We start from the raw sequence: 27,186 nt of genomic DNA on the forward strand, positions 1-27,186 counted from the left end.
TTGTACCATATCTGCACTTTGGATTAAATAATGAAAGAATCGTTGGGCCAAAAAGAAAACTTCATAATGACTCGGTAGCCTGTGGTTAGCGCATGGCCCTGGGATATGGGAGAGACAGGATCCAGTTCTCCTGCTTTAATGACTTTTTAATTTATTGTCCACAGTGGAACAGCTTCAGCAGGTGAGACCGAGGGAGTCCTTTATACCAGAATATGCCATAGCTCAGTGGTTAGGGTACTTGAGTGAGCAGTGGAAAGTCTCTGTTCAGATCCTCTCTTTCCCCTTCAGGCAAAGGGAGGACTTGAACTAGGGGGTCTCCCACATCCCAGGTGACTATCTTAATCCATGGGCTAAAAGTTACAGGAGTACCTCCCCCTCAAAGTCTTGCTAAAACAGCATAGGTTTGCAGCTGAGATGCCCGAGAAGAAATGTGTGTCTCCCTGTAGCCAGCATTTAGATGCCCATCTTTAAGAGAGGGATTGGATATAGCACAAACTTCTCAATTTGGCATCTCCTCTTGGCTAGCTTAGATGAGGAGCAGTCTAGGGTGTTGACTTTTACAAATCTCAATTATAGCAAAACTTCCCTTTAATTCAGGCACTAGCAGGAAGTAAGCTTGCAACAAATGCTGGAGCCCAATACCCTAGAGATGTGGTGATCCAGGTAAGGTGTGCAGGCTTTGAATAATTCAACTGATGGAGCTCAGTTTAGTGAGGGTCTGTCTGCATAGGTAAGGGTTTAATTGAGGGTTAGCTACTTCTGCATAAGGCATCATTAAGACTTCTGTTGCAGGATATGTTTAGCAGCAAAAGGAAACTTAGTGGTAGGGAAAATGAGGAAAAACTGCATGCATTTGAGAAATGCAGCTTTGAGAAATTCTCCTTCTGGTTTACCCTTGCAAGCCTAGACCATGGCTACATGTGTAGAGCCTAGAGCAAGACTTTAGGAGTGGAGGTAAATGACCTAGCAGAACACAGAACCACTCTGGTTGTGTTATGATAATCCCTTAAAGAAAAGCTCTAATTTTGTTATCCATTAGGTCTTTGAGGGAAGTGGTAATCACAGAAGACATGGTCCCATTGACCCTGTAAAGGGAATTAGAACCTACCTTAGAGCCAAATTTATTCTTCCACTTTTCTTTAGGATTTTATACAGATGAGCATAGGCCTGTGACTGCGCGTTCATTCTTCTGAGCAACGTGCAGTCACTGCCTCTTCTAAAAAAGATGAACAGCAGGAAAGAATATCTTTCTTGCTTTATGTATTCTTAAGGGAAGCCTTACCAGAGGAAAAACAGAGATTTCCCTTCTTGAACTGCCAGCACTCTGTTACATTTCAGGATAATGTTATCAATATATCCAGAGTTGCAAGTTCTAAGTCCTTCTCACAAGCTATATAGCAGAAGAAAAGATGTCACTCTAACACAGGAAGAAACAGGACACCTCATGGTGTGTGTGTGTGTGTGTGCGTGTTAATTTGTTTTAACAGGTTGTCTTGGCCCTTTTGAATTTCTTTTCTTTTTTTCAAAGAAATCCCTTCAAAGGTTAACCTTATGACTGACACAAGCTTGTCTTGTAAGTTCCCCAGTGTGGCAGGCAGAGCTGAGACAGGAGTCTCCCTCTAAGTATGTACCATAGAGCTGATAAGGAACAGTCCAGAGACTGTACTGTGACTCTGAAATCAGCCTCTCATGGAAACTTGAGCCCCCAGGGAGACTACAACTCTTTGATCAGGCCAAAGAGACACAGAAGTTAGCAGCAGCCAGTGTGGCATAGCCAGATTCAGGATGATTGGAACCAAGGCCAGGGATGAACAGTGTTGAGGCCAAATAAGCAACATTTTATTCAGGATCATAAAGGTCTCGGGATTGACAAGTACCCCATGAAAGAAGGTCCCAGGGTGGCTGGAGTCATCTGTGGCATGACTTGGGTGATATCCATATGTGAGAGGATAAGGGTAAAGTGTTAAATGGCCCTGCCAGAGTACACATGCAGGCTGTGGTGTTCTTATCAATACAAGGCAGGGGCAGCTCCATGCCCCAGCATGCCAAGCGTGTGCTTGGGGCGGCAAGCCACGGGGGGCGCTCTGCTGGTGCTGCAAGGGTGGCAGGCAGGCTGCCTTTGGCGGCTTGCCTGCGGAGGGTCCACTGGTCCCGCGGCTTTGGTGGGCGGACCCTCTGCAGACACGCCGCCGAATCAGTCTGCCTGCTGTGCTTGGAGCGGCAAAATGCCTAGAGCCCCCTCTGATACAAGGAGAGCTTCTATTTAAACAAGTATATATTTATATATTACAAAGCACAGCAATGAGAAATTGCTCTAAGCTTCAGCCAGCCAAAGCCTGGTCTGATCCCAGTTATCCAGAACCCTGTGTTTCAAAATGGGGGATGACCTTTGATTTCTGTAGGCATACTTTACTTCCTTATGCAAGAGCTACTGCACATGTAGAGTGGATCCCCTTTGGCCATGGTCCGGCCATATGCCCCACAAGGCCCTATGGCTGGCATTAGTCTTGGTTGTAGCTCCACCCTTCCCTTGACACATCAATCTCTTCTTCACCAGTGAGGTGAAGCCAAGAGTTCTCAACCCACCCCACTTAGGGGTACTAAAGGACTGACTCCCAGCCAGCCATGATCTCCCTGAAAGGGAACAGAATCTTATCATTTAGTTAAAGGCATACTCTGTCCAGGCAGATGCTGGCCTGTGCACTGATCCTATAGCCAAACGCATTACTAGGCTACTGGGTGAGAGAGGGAGAAGAAAAGCAGCAGGTGGCTGGCACACACAAACCCTAGAGTCATCAGCTGAGAGCAGACTGCATGCCATAGCTATAGAAATAGCAAACTGATTCTGAGAGAGTGCCCTGACTTCTAAGTGAAGAGCCTGGAGTACATCAAATTTTTATCCCATGGTTGCTTCCGTGGTGAATTTGTATATAGTTACCTAGTCGTTTCCTCAAACCAGACGATTCGCTTTGAGAAAACAGGAATTTTACGCAATTTTATGTTACTGTAAACCTAAACCTCATTGCTTTTCTTAACAGATGGCTCACACTAGGCAACAGGATTTCTCTCTGTACAATTCTGTTGTGAAGTCTGTTTTTTCTTCATCTTATTTGCATATCACCACCTACAGGTGAAATCCTAAAGTCCTGACTCCGTGAAAACTCCAAGTCTTCAATGGGAGATCTGTGTGTGTATGGACTGTAATATATGGCTCTTTAACTAATTGATATCATACAATTCTTAAAAGTACCAGAAGGAAACAGAAGTGACCGGATAATCTTGCTTTAATTTTAACACCTCTCTTGTGCCAACATCTGATTTTGATTTGTGGATTCACCAGAATGGCTTTTTTTTTTTTTTTTTATACTGAACACAGGTGCTACTAGCCAGTGAACAAAAGTGCTAATGAGTTTGAGCCTCTATTTAGTCCCTTCACAACCATCGCGATGCTACCTCACACTATTTTATTGTCTCTTCCTCTCTTTCTCTCTCATGCACACACACACACAGTCAGTTCCTTTATTTGTTCCCTTACTATATGTACTGGATTGAAGCCACTACCCTATTTCTTTGTAGATTTTTAGATATCCAGGGACAAATTCAATAATGAGCTAAATGGCAATGTAAGTGGGTAAGGAAACAGTTGTAAATGGTTAGTGGTAAAGTTGTGTAATTCATACTAATTTGGTATCTAGCAGGTGAGTAAAATGACTGCAATTTGTATGCAAACAGAGAGAGCAAGGCAAGAGGTTATTAGGAAAAAAGAACTTACAAGAGTGTAAGATAAAACAGTTGTCTTTTCCTCTGTGCTTAATTGTTGGAAGGATCAGGGCCAAAGATCAGAGAAATTTTAAGAGAAAAGTATTGAGACCACAAGAAAGAAATACTTACAAAAGAGTTTCTAAACTATCAGTTCACAAATTATTTTATTAGATCCAATATCAGTTTCATCAACCAAATCCACAGACAGAATGGTAAAGGTGCTTATAAAAACATTAGTTTTGCAACAATCTTGGAAGAACCTACATACATATTCTCTAAAGGCACAGAGTCCCCAACAATCATGAAATAAGTATGCAAATATGACATGAGTTCACCAGGATTCAGAAAAGGTATGGATGTTTACATGGATAACAAGAACATCCATAATTACAAAAGTAAGGATAAAAGAATAAATTTAAGTATTTTGGAAGAGAAATAAACACTCATGTTTTAGCACATAAGTGCCTCTGACAGCGATAAGGAAGAAACTTGCTCTAAGGGCTGAGGCATCTGTTGCTGACCACTGTCAAAGACAAACTACTGGACTATGATAACTTATCTGATTTAGTATGGCAAGTCCTATGCTCTAAGCAAACAACTTCTTGAATAGATGCTAATTAAATATTCAGACTTCAGCAGGAATGTACATGATGAACTGAACAGCTTGTTATTCATAATCAAAATTCTTAGAAAACAATTACAATCATGAAGACAAATGTTTAGATTAGCATCAATTACAAAACTTATCACAAATTTATTACGAAATTTTTGTTTCAATGATCTTTGTAAAAAAGGAGTGCATTAAGAGTAGCAATGAAACTAAAGTTATCCATTTTTAAATGTATTTGCTTAAAAACTGAACTTTGAATTAAAGCTTTAGTGTCTGAGTCAGATTTTGAATGATTTACTCATGCAGAACTTCCATTTGAAGTACATACTACACACTTCTAAGATTGGGCCCGATATGAATTTAATTCTTCCCACAAAGTCATTTTTAATATTGGTGCTTTATTTCTTACACTAACAAAAGATCAGTAAATAATCACTAATTTTACTCCAAAGATAACCTTAAGCAGCTTTATTAGGAATCTGTCAAGTACCATGAACTTTTAAAATGTTATAACATTTAGTAAAATATGTGCAATCTGGAGTGTTATTTGTGCAAGATGATTAGGACCTAGTCTGGCTTGAGATGTAGACATGCCACTCCACATTGATTTCAATGAGAGCTCAGCTTGACTTTCACATCTCAGGGCAGAATTTGACCTAAGTTTACATTTTTGGAATTCAAAAGAAGAATCCTTAGCTAATATCTGTTAAAAAGCCACCACTGTAGAATGTTTTAGAAAAATAAACATTTTAAAGTTACTGGCAGATTGCTTTAGTGCAATTACTTTCACTTCCTCACTTGCACACAGTAGGTTAAAAAAATATAATCGTGTGAAAAAGCATAAAACATTTTAAAAACAGTATAGCTGCCAAGTAAAGAGAACAGTGGAAGAGGAGATTTCTGCAGCACAGTATATTCACAGTGCCCGTTCAATAGAGTTCAACACTTAATGCCTTTTAGTGCTCCAGAAAACAAGGTTTACAACTTGTAAACAAGTTACAACTTTTTTCATACAAAAATAGATCAGCTATGTAATTCTTCCATGGATTTCCTAGCTGCTGACTAGAAAGTTAATATTTTCATATTCAGCCATACAGTTGATGACATCTGGATCAACTTCTTTCTTTGAAGAACCATTTTTGGTATTCTGAATTGCTACATGGTCGCAATAATGGCGCTGGATTGCCATTATAAGAGTTAGATTCAGCTTGTAGGCACTTCTGGGTTTGTACATGGAACAAAGTACCATCCTACAAAAGATGATGGAAAATTATTTAAAGCAGTCTTAAAATTAGAGTTATTCATTAAATTTTACCATATTTGAAATGTAACAGGAAACATTTATATCTAAACTTATACTTTTCCTTAAAAGTACTGCACTGAATCTAAGAAGCCTGATGCCTAAGTCAAAAACTCTGTCTTATGGTTTACATGAATGTTGCTTTGCAGCAATGGGGCCCAAAAACCCCAATTTCTTTCTTACTGGCACAAGCTGTGGCTAGAGGAACCTAACGGTTAAACTGCTCAAGATAGTTAAGACCACAGCAGACTGAAGAACTTCAAAAAGATCTCACAAAACTAAGTGATTGGGCAACAAAATGGTGAATGAAATTTAATGTGGATAAATATAAAGTAATGCACATTGGAAAAAGTAACCCCAACTATACATACAATATGATGGGGGCTAATTTAGCTACAACTAATCAGGAAAGAAATCTTGGAGTCATTGTGGCTAGTTCTCTGAAGACAATCACGCAGTGTGCAGCAGCAGTCAAAAAAGCAAACAGGATGTTAGGAATCATTCAAAAAGGATAGAGAATATGACGGAGAATATCTTATTGCCCTTATATAAATCCATGGTACACCCACATCTTGAATACTGTGTACAGATGTGGTGGTCTCATCTCAAAAAATATATACTGGCATTAGAAAAGATTCAGAGAAGGGCAACTAAAATGATTAGGGGTTTGGAAGGGGAGATATGAGGAGAGATTAAAGAGGCTAGGACTTTTGATCTTGGAAAAGAGATTAAGGAGGGATATGATAGAGGTATATAAAATCATGAGTGGTGTGGAGAAAGTGAATAAGGAGAAGTTATTTACTTGTTCCCATAATATAAGAACTAGGGGTCACCAAATGAAACTAATGGGCAGCAGGTTTAAAACAAATAAAAGGAAGTTCTTCACACGGCACACTGTCAACCTGTGGAACTCCTTGCCTGAGGAGGCTGTGAAGGCTAGGACTATAACAGGGTTTAAAAAAGAACTAGATAAATTCATGGAAGTTAAGTCAATTAATGGCTATTGGCCAGGATGGATAAGGAATGGTGTCCCTAGCCTCTGTTTGTCAGAAGGTGGAGATGGATGGCAGGAGAGAGATCACTTGATCATTACCTGTTAGGTTCACTCCCTCTGGGACACCTCGCATTGGTCAGTAGACAGGATGCTGGGCTGGATGGACCTTGGGTCTCACTCAGTATGGCCATTCTTATGTTCCCCTCATATGACCCTGTCTGACAAAAATCCTTAGCTTTTTGCTTATTTTGTAAATAGTTTTTATTTCTGTTGGTAGTTTTAGGAATTTTGTATAATTTTTAGGGTAATTTACTCATCCTGTTTAAGTGGCCATAATTCTAGTGCCTCTATTCCAGGTGTGTCTCTTGCCCAGAATCTTTGTGAAGTTAGATGCCTATTTTGCTTCTGGGTAGTGCAAGTCTTGGATGGATTCAAGTCTGCCAGCTCTTCATGCACAGAGTCCCCAAGGAACATCAAGCTGACGTTTAAGGCCTTCTGATTACAGGAGTCTCGAGTTCATCCAAGCAAACCTAAACTCCATCATCAATGCCTGCCAAGAAATAAGATTCCTAGGAAGCTACATATCTAACTGTGAAGAAATCAAAGTCCCCTTTCCCAGTCCAGGAGGAGATTCCAGGACCCACCTGTTTCCAGGTTATGCCACAACCTCTCTACTGCACTTTAACATAGTACTGTTTCAATGGAAGTAAATTATTTTGGCATACAACAACAGTGTCTACACACAGCAGTTAATGCACAACATGCTAGTGCACTTTAGAAATCACAGCCATGTAAATGAGTGTTACCCCACCATGTAGACAAGCTTAGGGATGAACTATTAACAGTTGTCTATTCCAAAATGCAAAAAATTCTCTGATTTGGAAATAACTCTTGTAAAACATTACAAGAAAAATGTAACTATTGACAGCAAAAAATTTGTGGGCCAAATCCAGAGGTCCTATTTTTTTTTTTTTTTTTTTTAGTTTTTACTCATTATTTACTTAGGGCCTGATTTAAAATCCATTGGATGTGCCCTGCATCAAAATGTGCCTGTTCACCATCTTAACCTCTGGCAGTGTAATGTATGGATATTTTGTATTGAGAGTCAATCTTCCCACTGACTTCAATGAGTTTTGGATCAGGCCTCATGTCTTTAAATCACACAATTACCACTGGTTTCAATACATGTCACAATATTAATGGTATGATTGTACATTATTGCCAACATCTAGAGTATACATGTCAGCACATAATACTGAACCTAATAACATCCACACACAAGACCATTATGTTGTCTAATGGCTAAAGTTTCTCATGATGAATAACCAACATCACAAACAAATATCTAGTGAAACAACATTTAAGTTCTGTTGAAAATCAATACAGCTACTTCACAGCCGCTTATAAAATGCATCATCTTTAGCCAACACATGTAACAAACATCATAAACAAAAATGCAACAAACAACTTAATTCTGCTCCTGTAGTGACTGCAGCCTCATCCCTTCTTCATTCTGTTCCTTTCGTTTTCTTAGAGGATGATTCTTCAAACTCTGATTCACAACATTAAGGATTCCCATAATTATGCCTCTACATGGCAAAATGCATTTTCCCCTCTCTGTATACGTTTTTCCTAAATGCTTTTTTAATGACAAACTATGATCTCTGTCATCAATCTCTGATAAATTAATGCAATTTTACAGTTTCATATCAATTCTATCGTCCTACCTTTTTCCCTAAAAGAGCGTAAGAACTTTCTATACTGCAGCTGGAGATTCTCAGTTTCGGATGCACAAAACATCACAGGGGGACAAATGGCAGTGTTCTAATTCCTCTCCTAACCTGTTCAAAAAGACTTGTGCATGCTTCACTGGAGAATGGAAGGAACAATATAAACCATAATTTCCATCAGCTAACTGCAGACCCCACAAAAGAGTCTAAATGCAAAAAAGAACCCAGCATTAATTATAGCACCATTGTTGCCCTGTCACACTACATTATTCAGTTGGGTAATTTGTTCAGTAATAATTCTCAATATGAATGTATTATTATCAGTATTTGTGGGAGGAGGTCTTCAAAAAGGGAAGTTAGGTAGGAAGAGACAGATTTATAGAAAGCCTGAAGGTGGTGACTGGTATCTTAAATCTAATGCAACAGAAGATGGGGAGCTAGTGTAGGGATTAAAAGGGAGTGATGTGATCAAGTCAACAGCCATGGGAGAGGATTTTAGTGGCTCAAAATCAATACATTAGTCTTAAAAATTAATGCTTCTGAATGCACTGAACTGGGAAGTATTTCAAATCACATTTTTTCAACTCTTGCTTTTTCTGAAGTATCTGGTATCCATTTAATGTGTCATCTTCGGATACGTCTACACTGCATACTCCTTATGGCAACACACAGAGTACACCATACACACCTCTGGCATGGGTATAAATAGCAGTGTGGACAGTAAGGCACTGCTTAGGTAAGTAAAAACACACCCGAACCCTGTGGGTATGTATCCAACACAGCTCTCTATATGGCCAAGCAGTCCTTTCCCTATCTACTTTGCAATTTTTAGCAATGTAGTGTCCCAGTAGGAGCCTTTTCCCACTGCAGGGAAAGGCTCTGGCAGTGGGGATAGCAGCACATCAAAATGTGCCCTCCTCTGGGCTAAAAGTGAAAAGTGGAAGGGTGGCACCATTTTGACTGACTCCCAATACTTGTCAAAATATCCATACATTACACTGGCAGAGGTTAAGATGGTGAACAGGCACATTTTGATGCAGGGCACATTTTGATGTGATGTGGTGGGGAAGGCAGCAGGAACTGTATGGGAAGGGGGCTGAGGGCTTGGGGGAAAGAGGAGGTTATGGGGCATTGTAAATCAGATGGTGGGGATATTAAAGGGTTGTGAGCTATGGGGTATGTGTGACAGCTGGGGTAGCAGGTATAGTTCCTGGACAGCAGGGTGTGTGAGATATATATTGGTGGATAAAAGGATTGCAGGGGTAACGGGGACCATGGTGTGGCAGGGCAGCCTTGGGATACGCAGAGGTTGGAGGAAGTAGATATGGCAGCAGGAGATGCTGTGGCTATGGGCAAGGAGAGGATAATAGGAGTGATGTACAGGGGGATGTGAGTATGTGTTTGAATGTAAGGGGAATGGGATTTGATACAGGGAAGGGCAAGAAGAATGGTAGGTAAGTGAATGGGCAGGGATAGTGGGGACTTCAATGAGTAAGGCATAAGGTCTATGGAGGCAGCAGGGAGCACGGAATTGGCAAGCAAGTCTTAGGACACAGAAAGATAGGGATAGAATGGCAGGAACAGCAACAGGCAGTGGTATGGGTGAAGGCGGAGGCATTGCTGTGGTGGGCGATGGGGTTGGGAGACAGTGATATGGTGAAAGGAAGACGGAGAGACAAGGGATGTGAGGAGACAAGCTGCTGTGTGTGAGAGAATAGGAGGAAAGAGACACAAGCGCCTGAAATACTCTCCCAGCACTGGTGACTCAGGATGACAATATAATACAGTTGGAGGTACCAAAACAGGAACGTCAGAGGTGCTGAGTGACCCTGCAATCAGGCACCATCAGCACAGAGGGACTGGGCTCATTCCACAGCCCGTTTTCCCCAAACTCTTTCCCCCCCACATATCACCACTCACCCTGCTCCCTCCCTCATGGCCATACCATGATTCTTCAGCCAAAAACGGGCCATTTAAGAATTTTTTTTTTCTGAGTTTCACCTGTTTTGTACTCACATAGTAAGAAAATTATGAATTTTTGTGATTTGAAAATGGACTCGCTTCCAGATGCTAGCACCACATAAGAGTAGGCTACTTTTACAAACAATTATTGTCATAATTTTGGATTGATAAGACAATTCATCAGAATGGTTTCCATCTAAGAGCTCTGGATGTAACACCCCAATCCATATACTGGGTTTGTGCTGCTTGCATGATGACCAGAAACAATGAAGTTAAAAAACTGACAGGCTTACCTCTCTGAAAACAAATTTCTGATTTTCAGGAATATTTTGAACATTGTCTTGACACAAGTACATTGTCAAATAGTCAGTCCCGGAATCAACGGCTGCACAGGCTTCAGGCTGCCGGGTGTTGTAACGTATTTCATTATGCGATGTATATTCGAAAAACTGCCAGTCCCAGACAGGAAACAAAGGACAATAATGTTACATGTGCAGTATGTAAACAAAAAGCATTTTATTAGAAAAAAGGATGCAGTAAAAATAAAAAAATTCATCTATCAATGTTCTAGTAAGGTAACTTAGAGTTGCCTGTTCATTTAGATTTGGAGAGAAATTCTGTTGAAAGTTTTCGTTCCAGGAGTCCTGACTAGTACTAGTATTTACTTTACTTTCTATGGGAAAGCTCCTGCAGGAGCATTATCACCACATATTGTTTCTGGCAGCACCCACAACGTGCCAAATGTTGTACAAACATGAAGGAAAGCAGAGTTCCCTATACTGAAAGAGTTACTAATCTTACAGATTGATTTAAAAGTTTGATTGTAATGCAATAGTTTTTAATCTACATCATCACTACGGTAGGATGGAGACTAGTTTATAGATTGACACTAGGCCTCCATAATTTTAGTGTCACAAATAATGTCATTTTTAATTAAGGGAGTTGGTTGTTCATTGAAACATTAAAATTTTCAGTTTGATCAAAAACTAGTTTCCAATTACAGTTTACAGTATGCAAGATGAAGTGCATTTCACTACGTCAATTTTCAGGATGATATTCTCAGCAAAATTAGGTACAGCTTCTTTTAAACATAAATAGGATTTTAAGGAAGTTGTGTGGCGTTGATTGTAGAGTATCAAAATACCCAGTTTTGGTTGCATTCCTGGGCATCTCACGTCTTGTGCCATTAAGGCTGAAAATGCTGTAATGGTAATAATTGGAGTACCAGAAATTTGCTAGGAATTCTAGCAAAATCAGATTTTTTTCCTGCTTTACCTGGAGCTACAGTGATCTTTATCATGGATTTTTGCCAAAATTTGGACTTCATCAAAGGCGATGGGGAAAGTTTAAATAGTTATTTGTATTTAACATGCTGGTAAATCATCTTGAGCACTATTATGCACGGATGTGAGGGATGTTTACATTGTTTTAGGGGGACTAAGTTATACTTACTATGGTAAGACAAGAGACTTATCCACCCTAGAAAATATCATACACATTATCATCAGTGCAGCTACCCCAATGTTAAAAACAGTTTAACTGACAGCATAGAAGAGAAAACCATTTACAAAACAGTTTTAGGAAGTCTGACTGAGGCTTCATAGAAGCAAATATACCTGAACCAATTGTAAACAGCACCCAATGTTAATATGTACAAACTATTCTCGTGTAGAAAGGCCCAGGTAAGTAATTTAAAAATACTTTTAAAAAGCCACTGTAGACAACTGCTGGAGGACCACATTTTATAGATCACATAAGCTTCCAGAAGCCACATTGTAAGTGCCTAAGGTTCTGTAACTGACAACTAGAACTTGCCTGAAAATGAAATGTCTGTTCTGTGGGAAATGCTGACTAAAAAAAAGAATCGAAATGAAATGTCGAATTTTGTTATGGAATAAAAACTTTTTATTTGAAACCACAGAAACATTTCATTTTGATAATACTGAAACATTATAAAATAAAATATTAAATATATAATTTTAAACTTAAGGTACACAAAATGAACTGAAACAATAATATTGAAACAAAACATTTTGACATTATTGAAATGACTCATCCTCCCATAACATTTTGTTGAAATTGACACGTTCCAATGAAATGTCTAAATTTTCACAGAACTCCATTTTCTGATGCTAAACTGTTCCACTGAAAAATTTTCAACCAGCTCTACTTGCAATATGGTTTACACCACTTTTTAAAGAAAGTACCAACCATCTCAATTCTATGAATAATGGAACTATCACACATTCCCATGCAGGAGAGTCAGGTTATAGTTCTTGATTTGATTTCTTATTCCTCATGTTGAGCACACCTTGCTGGGGAGGGACTACATCACAGTCCAAACTAGCCTTTGTAGCAGCATAAGGAGATGAGTTTAATACATTCTATAGAGCCAATATGGAAACATTCAGCAAACACTCCCTATCAGTGTGGAACTGAGGGTATGTCTGCACTACAGCCCTAAGTTGATCTACATTACGTCGACTTGCAGTAATTATTGTGGTGGCTCATGTCCATGCTACCCTCCTTCTGTCAGTGGTGTGCACCCTCACCAGGGGCACTTCCACTGACTGAAGAGTGGCAGTGTGGAGGGCTGAGAGCCAGGGCTCTCAGCTCCCTGCCAGGAGCCCAGCAGTGTCCCCTGGCGGTCAGCTCCTAGTTGGGAGTGGGGGCCAGCCACTTGGGCTTCTCAGCTCTCAGAGCGAAGACTTCAGGCAGCAGCCCAACTGGGAGTGGGGAACCGGGGGTGGCGGGGTTCTAGCTACCTGTCTTTCTTGTCAATTTCATGGCTGCTGGAGACATGAAATTGACAAGATAGCCAACAGCCACTGTAAGTAACACAGTGTCTACACAGACACTGCATCACCCTAACTACACCGAGATAAGCACTATGCCTCTCGTGGAGGCGGAGTTATGATTTCAGTGTAACAAGGCACTTACACTGGTGGGACAAGGCGGGCGTGTATACACTGACATCATTAGCTGCCTTATGTTCCCTTCTCAGGGACCAGCTCACAAAATCAGAAGGCTTTTACATTCCACCCCTCTACTCCCCATTTGTCTAAAAATGATCAGCTGTGAAACAGTAACATCCCTGTGATGAGTACTCTGTGAACCAGCCTCCTCCATGGTCACAATGTCATCTTAGCTCCAATGGTGATCCCTAGAAATATTATTCTATCATGGGGGACCCATAATCCTAGAATTCTGGAAGTGACCTCAAGAGATCTCCTAGTCCAATCCCCTGCACACTAGGCAGGACTAAATATTATCTAGACCATCCTTGACAGGTGTTTCTCTAACCAGTTCTTAAAAATCTCCAATCTCCTTAGGCAATTTATTCCAGTGCTTAACTACCCTGAAAGTTAGGAAGTTTTCCCTGATGTTCAAGTCTAAACCTCTCTTGCTGCAATTTAAGCCCATTGCTTCTTGTCCTAATCTCAGAGGTTAAAAAGAACAATTTTTCTCCCTCTTCCTTGTAACAACCTCAGTCTTCTTTTCTCCAGACTAAACAAACCCAATTTTTTCAATCTTCCCTCATAGCTCATGTTTTCTAGATCTTTAATGATTTTTGTTGCTCTTCTCTGGACTTTCTCCAATTCAGCCACATCTTTCCTGAAATCTTGTGTCCAGAACTGGACAGAATACTCCAGTTGAGCCTAATCAGCGCAATCTCTCAACACTGATTCTTAATCATACTTAAAAAGTCACTGGACTTTTGAGGGTTTGAACCTGAAGGCCGGTTACAACCTGTCACTGTGACAAAACTTCCCAGACTGGAAGTAGTGTTCAGCCTGCTTTCAGACTTGCATCCACGCAGATTTGACTCCTACCACTCCAAACAGTGATGGATCAACTACTGCAGCAACACTGGCCTCACCTCCTTTCCCCAGTGAGTCCAAATATCTTCCTTCTATACCCCACTCAGACTGATGCCACCCTCCTTATAACTTTTAAACCAGTGGTTAGGGTAATTACCTAGAATGTGGGAGATCTGGGTTCAATTTCCCCCTCTGCCTGCTTGGAAAAGAGAGTTGAATTTGGAACTCCCATGTTGCAGAAGAGTGTCCTAGCCACAAGTCTCTGAGATATTCTGGAGAGGACTCCTAACCTCCTGTGTTAATGCTGTTCCATTTTTATAAATAATTAAGTAGTCATTGGAGCAAGGACTTGAACTTGGGAGTCCCACATTCTTGTGCAACATTAACAAATTCTGGTGACCTCTTTTGTGAGTGCCCCCATGTTCTGGAGCAGGGCACTGACATTTGGCAGGAGGTGGCCTGTCTGTCAGGGATGTGCCTTTTACTGTTCCCGTTGACTGCACAGGAAGACTGGGAGCCAGTGGGAGGTGTTATATTGTGATATCTTCACAATAGAATGAGAGTTAATTTTCTTTTATTTCTAATCAAGAAAAAGAATAATTGCAAATTGTCATCCTGTCACAATAACCTTTTAAAAGCAGGAAAATAATAGTTCTCTCTATTGGTTTTGCCCTTTTACCCTTTCCCCCCCCCCCCATTGGAACAAAGCTGAAATTAATATGTTTTTGTTGAAAAACTTTCATTAGAATATGAAAATATCCTAAAAAGGAACAGAAACCCCTGAGTATAAAATTACTGAATGAGTGCCTTTTGAAGTTCATCCATTCCTTTGGATGTGATTAGCTCCGATGTCATCCATGGAAGTAGTCACTTCTTTCTAATAAGAAGCTAGCTGACTAAATTATCTGTTTATCTATTTCATTAATCATCTCACTGAACGACTCATTTGAAACAGCGTGTTGGGGGAGAAGGACTGAATTGTGGAACAAGAAACGGGATGACATTTAGTGTGCTTAAAATCTAAGATGTGCCTAACCTCACCCAAATCCCTTGGCTTTATGATGTATAACTACACCCCCATTCTTCATCTGTCTTTGTCAGGGCAGGGACTGTTTCCTGTGTTTAGAAAGTACCCACACATTTTGGCCTCTTCTGCAATCTAAACAACAAATACTATTAAATACTAACACTGATAATACAGCTGCTAGTAATAAATCTTACTGCCACATGATAAATCATGGCAGGAACAACTCTGTTCTCAATTAAATTCAATGGAAGCTTGCAATGCCTTTTTCCCCCAAAAAAGAAGGTAAAATGAATTCTGTACTGAAAGTTTCCCTTTGAAGATAGCTTTGCTCACACCCCTTTATATTTTAAATTTCTTCATAGTCTGACTCTTTCAAGAATTTTACAAAGGTGACTGGTAAACTGTATGACCCTCCTCAACTCTGGTGCTCCTCTGAAACTATTTATCCTTCCCGGAATATCTTGTCCCTGTTCACCTCCCCAAACCCAGCCACCAGCCCAAGTTTTCTAGTCCCTCCTGCCATACACTTACACTCCTCTGCCTCTCAACCACACACCTAGATATTGCACCACCCCTTCCCCTACGGGCACGCCGTACCTCCTCATCCTAGAAGGAACCAGAAAAGATACCAGGATGGCTGATACACCAATACATCAGAAAGATTGCTGGCATGTGGAGGCACCAATCAGTCCTCAGTAGAGTTATGCGAAACCCCAGCATTAAAAGGCTACTTACTGAAATATCTTAAGTTATCACAGTCTTGGAGCCCTGCAACCCTTTCAGAGGGTTACGGTCTTATGACTGTATGTAGATAGACCAAAACTGTACAAAAAACTAAAGCCATTTTTGTACTTGGTATTTCAAACCATGAGAAGTATAGCGTAACCCCTTTGGGGTTTAGAGAGCATGGCCCCTTTAAATCTTTTTCCCAGGTGGGAGGGGGAGAGTAAGAAAAAAGGAGGGAAACTGCAGGGGGTGGGTCTGGAGCTCCAGGGAGGGAGAGGGGCAGCTGGCAGGCCCTGGAAGAGGAAGCAGGGAGAACCTGCCCCAGGCCTGAGGAGGACAGGCCAGATCGGGACAGCCCAGGACAGGAGCCAGGAGGAGCACAGTGCCAGGGAGGAATCGCCCGAGAAGGACAGGCCGGAGCTGGACCCAGTATCACGGCTGCCCAGAGCTGTGTGGGGCTGTGAGTAGTGGGGCTTGTTACCCTGCATTGGGAACAAGGAGGGAGGCTGTGGCTAGTTAAGTGGGGAGGTGGTCACTCTGTGTGGCTTTGCAGAGAGCGGCAGAAGAGGGCACCGGAGGGGTTTGCTGGGGAGAGTTCACTGGTACCAAAGACGACCAGGAGCGCACAAGACTCACCACTGGACTGGAACGTTGCTCAGGATTCCTGAACTCTGTGTGCAGACACATTGCTCAGTGTCTGCCCTGTCAGACTGTGCTACCACTGGGCCTATGGGGCCTTGGTTTGGATGCAGCCCTGTTCTGCTGCGCCCCCTATATTTCCCCTTGTTGTATTTCTCCTCTCATCCCTCTGTAAATAAATATCTCCCTTTGTTATATCCATCGTACTTTTCCTGTGGGTGGGTGTGTTCACTCTGGGGGGGTTGGAACAGGTGCCCCTGGCGTGGAAGGGATTTTTCCTGCTGCATTCCTGCGCGCACCTTCTCTTGGCCAGAGCTGCCTGCAGAGCAGACTCCATATTGGCCACGAGGGTGCTAAAGTTACTATGGTGAGGCTAACAGGCTTCAAACCAAGAACACAAAAACCAAAGCTGAGAAAGTATCAGGTTCTAAGGGAGTTTAGAAGAAACACCTTTACCCACGAGGGCAATTAATATGTATATATCTAAAAAAGTTAGACACGTATTCAGATGAGAACACATTTTAAAAGGTACAATTGCTTGACAGATGTGGGGAGATTTAGATGGGTCAACATGGCCTAGTTACCTTCCAAATGCAACTTAGAACTGTGAAAACCTGACTTCAGTTTTCTGTTGGGCACAAGAAAGTTAACAGAATCTCATGGAAGAAACAAAAATAGAAATGGTGCTGACTAAGATCACATTGCACTGGTCACATGTCCCCTCAGAAATACTGTGGAGCATTTTTACTTTGTATCATACATCCTAAAACACTTAATCATAACATTTGTCATAACTAAAGTAAAACACAAATCTTACCTGATTTTGTCCCATGCCATGGCATGGATATAATATGATCCTGTGCCCTGTTACTTCATGTTCATTTGGAGGATTATAATCAAAGCAGTAATTTGCCATTCCTCTATTTTTCAGCTAAATAAGAAAAAAGAACAAATTGAAGCATCAGTGTGAAGTAGATACATTTGTGTCACTTCATACCCCTATGCTGTATTATACGCTTCCCACTCGCAGTTCTGAACCCTGGTAGAGATGGTTTCACTGAATCTGGGCCTGGCAACAATACATCTGATAGAGGTGGCTTTGTAAAACTGAACCTGATAATAGTGGACCAGAGTAGACCTCGTGCAGCTGGCTTTGCTGAACCAGAACCTGGCAGCAGCAGACCTGGTGGCAGCAACTTTGACAGGCTGGATTGGAGCAGACCTGCTATTGCTGATTTGATTGGACTGGGCCATGCCTGGCAGAAGCGTATGAGAGGCACTCACTTGGATTGCCACATAATCTAACTGGATTCTTGAGTCAAGTTTAGGTAAGTGGGGACTGTATCTGAACAGTAATTTGGGCCCCCAGCAAACTAGCCAATTAACCACTGAGCCTGGGAAGTCTGCCATATCTCTGTAGTTCTTTTCTTCCTTTTGTTCATTTAAAAAAAACTTGTTTTTTAAATAGAGATTTATTTCATTTTTTCAAAATAAAAGAACTCGTGTGCTTTCAGAGTGAAGCTGTGAAGTTAACTAGTGTTTACGATTTAAGTTCCTAAAACCTGCATGTGGATACAATTTCAATGGCGACTTGAATCAATTTTTTTTTTATTTTTAAAGGGAAGACTAGTCATGTTGAACCCAGCCTTTCTTACTGCTATAGACATTTGCAGAAATATTACATTATGTTTTTTTTTATTACAAAATATTCCACAGGCAAATCAATAAGGACTTCCAATTAATAAAAATATCCAAGATAAACAAAAGTTACTTGAAAATTAGTTGAACCAGGGCATAATGATAGTTTAAAAATTTATACATGCTTTGCACACTCATATTATCCACTTCAATGAACGTTGAAACAAAACAACTTCTGTAAATAAATATTAAAGCTAAATGCCTCCTTTACCTGAATCCTACTATGTCACATATAAAAGAATAAAACAGGCAGGGTTAGAATCAGGGGCAGCTCTAGCTTTTTTGCCGCCCCAAGCACGGCAGGCAGGCTGCCTTCAGCAGCCGAATTGCCATTGAATCCGCGGGACCGGCGGACCTTCCGCAGGAGAGCTGCCGAAAGCTGCCTGAATGCCGCCCTCACAGGGACCGGCAGGGCGCCCCCCACGGCTTGTCGCCCCAGGCACGCGCTTGGAGCGCTGGTGCCTGGAACTATCGCTGGTTAGTGTCCCTATGACTATTGAAGATGTAATTTTGCTTCTTCTCGAGTATTAGGTGATAATTATATCCATAGTTTCCAATGCAGAGAACGAACAGACATGAATAAATTAGGACAGATCAAAGTAAAGCAAGTGACAGGGTATTCCGCAAATATTTTTCCTTACTTTTGTTTTCCTCCACTTTTACCTACTACCCAAATTCCTCTTTCCACTTTTTTTGGATCCATTTGCACTGTAATACTTTTAGCCTCAAGAACACTCCTTACACACCCTTCTCCAGATATTTCTCACCATTCTGGTGAGTGCATTAACACCATTAATCAACATGTGACTAAACAAAAAGAGTGATTTTGAATTCTGATGATCTCTATCTAAGCAGCTGTAAACCTTGCAGTTTAGTGGCGCTTTCCAGAGCTAAAGGAAGTCTCCCTGGCTTCCTTTGTATTGTAGAGTGGCTTGTATTGTAGGCAGTTGCATTACAACCTACTCTGTCCCTTTTGTAAATTATTATGGTTTGACCATGAGAAATTTTAATTTACATTTAACATCAGTAAAGGGCTACATACAAAAATAGAAAAGTAAAATTGAGCAAAGCTTGGAACAACTACAAAAATTACAACCTTTCCCAACACTTGCACCCAATACCTATAATATCTGATATGAAGGAATATCAGATTAAAGTTATGCTGAATTATAAATGACAATTTTCTTACATAAACTAAAATCATTAATGGGTTTCTCTTGCCCTCAATAACTGACTACAGAGTTGGAGGTACTACTCATTAGTGTGCTCAGAAATCTAATTGCGTTGCCACACTAGCCATTTATTCCAATGGGAAGATCAACTGAGTCAAATATTCACCCAAGCTGTCACTCCCTAGATGACTGCTCCAAGCAAAGACGTCACCAAGAGTGCCCCACTAGTATTTGACCAGCATAAATATTCTCCTGCCTATACTCCATTGAACATCACAATGCTTATCTCCCAATTTAAGTTAGCAATACAATATTATTACTTTTTAGGCACAACACTATTTTGTGTCTGTGTGCATAAGTTAACTACAAACCAAATTATTGCACACAGATACAACTCTTTCTTTGTATGCTAGACATAAAGAAGAAAATTTAAACAGGGTTCTGAAACTTAAACTCAAAAGAAAAAACACTGTACAAAAGATGCCTAATTACCTCAAATTTCAATTCAGAACAACTTTTTATATAGTATTTATGCTCCATCATTATGTCATCTCATCTTTGTGTCCCCTACACACACTTCTGTTGTGCAGACAAACTACTAACATGTAGTGCCAGTATTTCAGCCTGATTATAACTGGATCGCTTATTTTGCGAACTCCGGAATTTTCTAATGTCATTTTACAGCCATAAAGTAAGCCTTTTAGAGATCTAAGAACCTTATATATGGGTACAACCAAGTACTAAGCACCTAAATGATACAAGATGCACCTGCAGATATTTGCACCCATAAACTGCAGGTTAAAAATCTGGTCCTGAAACCATTTATGCATGAATTCACCAGTCTCTTGTTCCAAGGCAGGAACAGATGAGAGAGGGTTTGTGAAAACACTATCTTCTCCCATTAACTGACGAAGACAGTTTGCTTTGCGCTGACAAAAATAGTACCATAATAGTATCCATTCATTCATGTAATCTCGCAATATTTTTTTTCCAACACGTAACAAACAAGCTTAAATCATGCAAGAAGAGCTAAAGTAAGAGTATAAATAGAAACTTAGTATGGGATTTTAAATTTGTCTGTGACTTACCTTAATATTTTAGTAGAATGCTGCATTAAAGAAAATAAAAACAAGAAAATATTTGTTCTCCTTATGAAGCGTTTAGTTCAGCTCATAAAAGTTGTCAATAATTCTGTCTGCGCAGGATTTCTGACTGTTTCTTTGCCTACAGATTTTTTTTTCCTCCATGCTGTGTATTCTGTAACCACAGTTAGTCACCATTCCCTTTGGAGGCTGGAGATAGGTAATTTAAACTGCAATTGTTAAAATATTCTGAAATATTAGGGAGCAATTCTGACAGGAACACAAGATAGGATTTTCAAAAAGTGCTCAACACTGGCTCATTGTCACTTGGAGAGGAGTTAGACTTCCAACAACTAGTGCTTTTGAAAATCCCCCTCCTAAAATCATAGGCTAACTGTGTGTGTCCTTCCACTTCCTCAGAGCCTAACAGATTTCAAAGAAGTGGGGAGGGAGGGCGAGGTCTCTTGTCTGGATCTATATTAACAACTTATTCAAGAGCTTCATTTACAGATGAATAACCTTCTTGTTGCCTTTTGATATTATCACTACAGATCCAAAAAAAGCAGTGATAAACACCAAGGATGTAGGACAGAAGCAGCTCTCTTACCTAAAGAATGGCTGGAAGTCTGCTTTCCTGAACTGGACATCAGACCTCAGGGTAAGTTCAACAGTAATGCTGGGCAAAGGTATGGACTGAGTGGGGGTTTTTTCATGAACGTTTGTATTCTGGTTCTTGCAAAACCAGCTGGCTCTGCAAACAAATGAACTTTGTGGAGAAAACCTATTTGTTAGATAGGAAAGGTAACTATTGATAAGTGTAAACCAGTGTTCCCTTTAATTTTGTATGTCAATGTGTGGAATTAATTTTATTATATGCACCAGTAGGGAGGTGATATGAGGTGGGGGTGGAACCCAGGGGTTTGGAATGTGGGAGGGGGCTCAGGGCTGGGGCAGAGGGGTGGGGATGAGGGGACTGGGGTGCAGGAGGGGTCTCAGGGCTAGGGCAGAGGGGTGGGGTGTGTGGGTTTTGGCTGGGGATACAGGCTTTAGGGTAGAGGTGGGGATGAGGAGTTTGAGGTGCAGGACAGAGGATTGGGGTGTGGGGGGAGGGGTTAAGGCTCTGGCTGGAGTGCAGGCTGCCGTGGGGCTGCAGCGGGGAGAGAGGAATCCACTAGCCCTCCCTTACTGTGGCAGCTCTGGCGGAGCTGAGCTGGGCTGGGCTCAAGGAAGGGCTCCTCTCCCCAGCTGTAGCAGCTCCAGAGGGCCTGGGCCGGACCTGGGGAGGGGCTCCTCTCTTTGGCAGCTCCAGAGGGGCTGGGCCAGGCCGCGGGACCACTGCAGCCCTAAATAGCCTGCTGCGTGGCTGCACAGCTAACAGGGAACCTAGGTGTAGACCCACATTGTATGATTTTGTTTTGTGTTGTGCCCAGTTGTTTCCATCACTTTCTCCCACTTCTAGCTAAATCAGGAGTGGGCAAACTTTTTGTCCCAAGGGCCACATCTGGGTGGAGAAATTGTATGCAAGGCCATGAATGTAGGGCTGTGGCAGGGGGTTGGGGTAGAGGAGGGGGTGTGGTGTGCAGCAAGGGGCTCAGGGCAAGGGGTTCGGGTGCAGATGGTGTGTGGGGTGTAGGAGGGGGCTCAGGGCAGAGGGTTGGGGTGCATGAGGGGTTTGGGTTGTGGGCCCCAGCCCTGCACCACTTACGTTGAGTGGGTCCAGGGTGGCAGTGGCGCACAGGGGGACTAAGGCAGGATCCCACCTGCCCTGGCCCTACGCCACTCGTGGAAATGGCTGGCATGTCCAGCAGTGGCTCTTGGGGGTGAGGTGGGGCAGGTGGCTCTGCTGCACTCTGCCCTCGCCTGCAGGTACCACCCCCGAAGCTCCCATTGGTTGTGGTTCCCCATTCTTGGCCAATGGGAGCTGTGGGGGGCGGTGCACGGAGTCCTCTGCCCCTCCTCCTGCCGGGGCTGCAGGAACATGGTGGCAGCCGCTTTCGGGAGTAGTGCAGGGCCTGGGCAGGCAGGGAGCCTGCCTTAGCCCTGCTGCGCCAAGGGGCTGGCAATCCCGCGATTGAAAAGCTCTGAGGAGCTGGATTGAAAGCCCTGACAAGCTGGATCCAGCACGCAGGCTGTAGTTTTCCCTCCTCTTGAGTTAAATCTTTATTTTTTCTTAAATAAACCTACGTTTGTTTTATATTATAAGTGCTCACAAGTGATGTGACTTACAGGAGTGGTGATGGAAAGTAAAAAAGGTAAAATGGGGTATAGTGCACCTTTGGGTGAAGAAAGGATTTTGAATTTATGTGATTAGGCAGTTTCAGGGGCTGGATAGCACAAGGGAACGACTCAAAAGGACTTGGAGATTGGGATGCACTTATTGTTAACTTGCAAGGCGAAGTCAGGGCTGGCATAGCCCTGGGAAAAGTTCTTCAACTGCTGAAAGGCTGGTGATGTCAGGTGGCTAACACTCAGCTACCCACAAGAAAGGCTCCCTCTTGCTGGAGGCAAGAGGTGACAAAATGATTCACAGTCTGGGTGCCGTGAGAATCATCACAATACTCTAGAAGCAGACTTGGGGCTTGTAAAAGGCACCTTGAGACCTTCAAGGGCTTGTGTGCTTGCTAACTCATATTCAAAAAGATTATATATCTTAATTCACTTAGCTCCAAGTTGGGAGAGGATCTCATTCTATAAGCCTGTCACCACAAACTACGAATTAACTTGATGATTTACAAAATTACGTTGTTACTACATATCTTAATAGAACAAACTCTCAGTGTGTACGATGTGTTCCTTGACTTCTCCTAGCAAGGAGCAAGGAATATGGTCTGAAGAAGAAAATCTGATAAATTTAAATTCTCTGGATTATTACCGTAGATAGAATTTAGAGCAAAGTCCTGAAGATCAGCTAATCAAGTCATGCTAAAGAAAGCCTGACACTGGCTGGAAATCTTGTTGAACTTTATTTTGAAAACTGACCTTTTGTGGATTTGAGTTAGACAGTTTTGAATTTGCCCAAGACTGCCTTGCTTTAGAGTAAAGATTATTTGGGATGATTGTTTGGGATGATATACCCTACTGGAATGCTCCGGAAGAACTACTACATACACAGTATGTAAATTTTTCATGAATTACAGTATAAAACCCAGATTAACCTGGAAAAAGAGCAACTAGTGCTTTTCTTCATTTTTGTCAGGTTTCTTTTATTTAGTATGGTTTGATTTCTTTGTCTTGGTTTTATTTTCCATTCAAAGTTAAAAAGTCTAATGATATCTTGGTTTTCAACCAGGAATCCTAGCCATTCATAGGTTTGGTTTTGCCTGCTCATCTGATGCTCTTTATACCTGTTACTGACATTGGGGGATGTGAGGGAAGAGACTTAATCCACTAACAGGACCTAGCCTCCATTCCAGTCTTTCTGGATGGACCAGGAATTAGGCTTACTACAGAAAGAATTCCGACTTTGGTCTCAAACTGAAAACAACTACTATCAACCTATCCTTAAAAGAATGTGACTGTTCTCTCCCCTCCCACCTTTTCCTTTTCCTGTCTTCTATTTTATGTGTGTGTGCACATTTGGTTCCAGAAACTGACCTTAAAAAGCAGTCAGTTTTGTCAGTAAACTGAGAAAGCTTTGCTTGTAAGTAAATTGAGAAAGTTTGGTTGTAAGATCACTAACATTTACCTCATGTAAGAAACATGACTAAAAACAAAGCTCATTTTTGTAACTTGCAGTTTTTCCTGCATGCTTAGTTTAACAGTGTGGGAAGGTTACCATCACATACATTTATTGAGAAATTATGCCTAAGCTCATTAAAAAAAACCCTGAAACACAGCATTTACTGGAGTCAGCCACATAGTAGCAGTTTGCAATAATTAATACCATTTTTGTTGTTAGCTGAATTTCTTAATTCGTTAGTTCCATCAGAATTTTACTGAATCTCATCATAACAATTTACTTTTCAAATTGCCCATTATGTTTTTGGTTATACTTTTTTCTCAGATTTTGTTTCACCTTCACTTGTTAATGAGAGAGACTGGTGTATCTTCTGTCATGCAGATTAATGCAGACAAATGATTTGGCTTCTTTGCAAGCTCTTTAACCTCTGACCAATCTTTTCACTTGTTTTTAATCTAGCAGAACAAGATTTTCTTCTTCTGAAATATTTAAAGAATTTACGATCTTTGTATATATGGCTTTTTGTTCTTTAACATTTTTATCATCAGTCTATGGCCTTGATCCTGCAGAACTCTGAAGTTAATGAGAGTTTTGTATGAAAGAGAATAGTAGCAGTAGAGGTAGTACAGACTCTCAAAGTGAGGCTCTGTTCTGAAAAGGGTCTGGAGTTGCAGGATTTAACAATTACTATCTCAGTGATTTTGATCAACTGTGCTCATTTTACCAGAAACAAAGCTATTTTTTTCCAGTTCTGCAACGCAAACTTGTGCTCTTCAATAGTTTTGCATGAATCTGGAAGGAGTGGATGAGACTGCTTTGGACTGACTGCATTCTTTCCTTGTTCAGAGGTTCCAAAGGATGTATTGGACAATTGGTGATCAACTACAAGTGCACTTTCATATGGGGAACTGTAAGGTTCTAACTTATCACCTCTTTAGTTCAGTATGTAATGGGTTTGTGTGACACTCTGTATCTCGGGGGAACACGATACACCCCCATGTTCATTCTTATAGTATGATTGTGTTGTATCCAATGCAAAGTTTGTCATGTTGGGTGTCTTCAGAAGGCTCATGATGCTCTGAGCATTGTTACAGTAATGTTATAGGTTGTAATTCCATGTATATAGTTATGAAGGTGAAAATGTGTCCCCATGGCTTAAAACAAGCCCAAGCAAAACACTCCAGGAACAGAGGGGCAGTTCACAGCTAATCAGGGCATGTATGGGACAAACCCAGCCCAGCCTCACAGGAACAAAGGACACTGTCCTAGGCAGCAACAAAGGATCTGTTGGACTCTCGAGTGAGTCACCCCCTTCCTTTGGTCAGTTTGGGACTATGATGAGGTAATGCTCACCTGACCCAAAAGGGAGGGGGGCAAAGCCAAGAGGGAAGAAAGAACATGATAAAAGGGAGAGATGTTTGCCATGCTCTTCCTCTCTCTCCCACCTCCATCTACAGACACCACCACCAAGTGACTGAAGCACTGATCAAAGGGCAGAGCCTGACTGAAGGACAAGCAGCCAGCCTGTGGTGAGAAGCATCTAAGTTTATAAGGGCACTGAAAGGTTTAAGATCAGCTTAGAATGTGTTTTGCTTTTATTTCATTTGACCAAATTTGACTTGTTGTGCTTTGACTTATAATCATTTAAAATCCACCTTTTGGAGTTAATAAATTTGTTTATTCTGCCTGAAGCAGTGCGTTTGGTTTGAAGCATGTCAGAGACTCCCCTTGGGATAACAAGCCTGGTATATATCAATTTGTTTGTTAAATTGACAAACTCATATAAGCTTGCAGCATCCAGCGGGCATAACTGGACACTGCAAGACAGAGGTTCCTACAGTTGTGTCTGGGACCAGAGATATTGGCTAGTGTCATTTGGTTGCACAATCCAAGCAGCGGCTGGCCAAAAGTGTTCACTCACATAGCCAGGACCAGCTTATATGCCAGAGGCTGTGTGTGAACATCCTTGGAGTGGGAGTTCTCACAGCACAGCAGGGTAAGGCTGGCTCCCCGAGCCGAGGATTGGAGTGACCTAGCAGATCATGGTCCAGATGGAATGTCACAGTCTGCTGGGGGAATGAATGAGGAGACTTGCGCTAGGGTGTTTTCAGTACACTGACAACACACAGCTTTATTTCTCTACTGAGAAGAATCCAGTAGAAGCAGTTGAGTGACTAATCCAGCACCTGGCACTATTAAAGCATGCTGGGTCAGTCTGGCTCAGTCAGGACAAGACTGAGGTGATGTTGGTTGCCTGAGATTAAAAACCAGAAGTGTCAGAACTTGCTCTAGGAAGGGCCTGAGATTATAAACTTGGGGTAACCACAGCTACACTTAGAAGACCAGGTGACATTTAGGATCATTTACTTGTCCGTGCCTGGTCAGAAGGGTACAGCTTTATCTTTCAGATGCGGCTTTTGCTACCATCATCCATGCCTCACAATAATATTATTTCAATGCATCTTAAAATTTATATGTAAGATGCAACTGGTGCAAAAGGTGGCTGTCCAACTGGTAATTGAGGGTACATTTACACTGCAAAAAACAAAAACAAAAACAAAAAAAAAATGGCAGTGAGTCTCGAGGTTTGGGAAACCAACTTAGGTTTGTGCTACAGGGCTAAAAATAACACTGCAGACATAACTTGCTTGGGATGCAGCCTGGGCTCTGAGACCCACCCCTCTCTTTGGGGCGGGCAGGAATGTCTACACTACTATTTTTTAGCCTGCAGCATGAGCCCTAAGAGTCAGAGTCAGTTGATCAGGGTTCTGAGACCTGCTGCTGCAGGGTGATTATTGGGTTTTTTTATACCCCTGAATGTCTTAGACAGCACATGACACCTGTGCTCAGGGATCTGTACAATTACCTACTGGATAAACTTTCAAATGTTTAGTTTTGACATATGAAGTCCCAAAAGGTCTGGGACTAGAATATCTGAAGGATGACAACCGCCCACCGCTCCCCATGACAGAGCACCACAGTTG

At 41.6% G+C, this 27,186-nt stretch overlaps 1 protein-coding gene across 1 annotated transcript in view; it reads right to left on the bottom strand.

Annotated features, from left to right (window-relative positions):
- Nucleotides 1-3,907: 3,907 nt before the first annotated feature.
- Nucleotides 3,908-27,186, bottom strand: part of GALNT12 (polypeptide N-acetylgalactosaminyltransferase 12) — a 96,947-nt gene continuing 73,668 nt past the window's right edge. Inside the window, exons 8-10 of the mRNA XM_032765624.2 lie at nt 17,389-17,502; nt 10,652-10,807; nt 3,908-5,622 (exon numbers count right to left, since the gene is read on the bottom strand). Of these exons, the coding sequence (XP_032621515.1) occupies nt 5,485-5,622; nt 10,652-10,807; nt 17,389-17,502 (408 nt within the window). The 3' untranslated portion in view covers nt 3,908-5,484. The remainder of the gene's footprint in view (nt 5,623-10,651; nt 10,808-17,388; nt 17,503-27,186) is intronic.

The sequence above is a fragment of the Chelonoidis abingdonii genome, chromosome 2 (genome assembly GCF_003597395.2).
Source record: "Chelonoidis abingdonii isolate Lonesome George chromosome 2, CheloAbing_2.0, whole genome shotgun sequence".
Classification (NCBI taxonomy): Eukaryota; Metazoa; Chordata; order Testudines; family Testudinidae; genus Chelonoidis; species Chelonoidis abingdonii.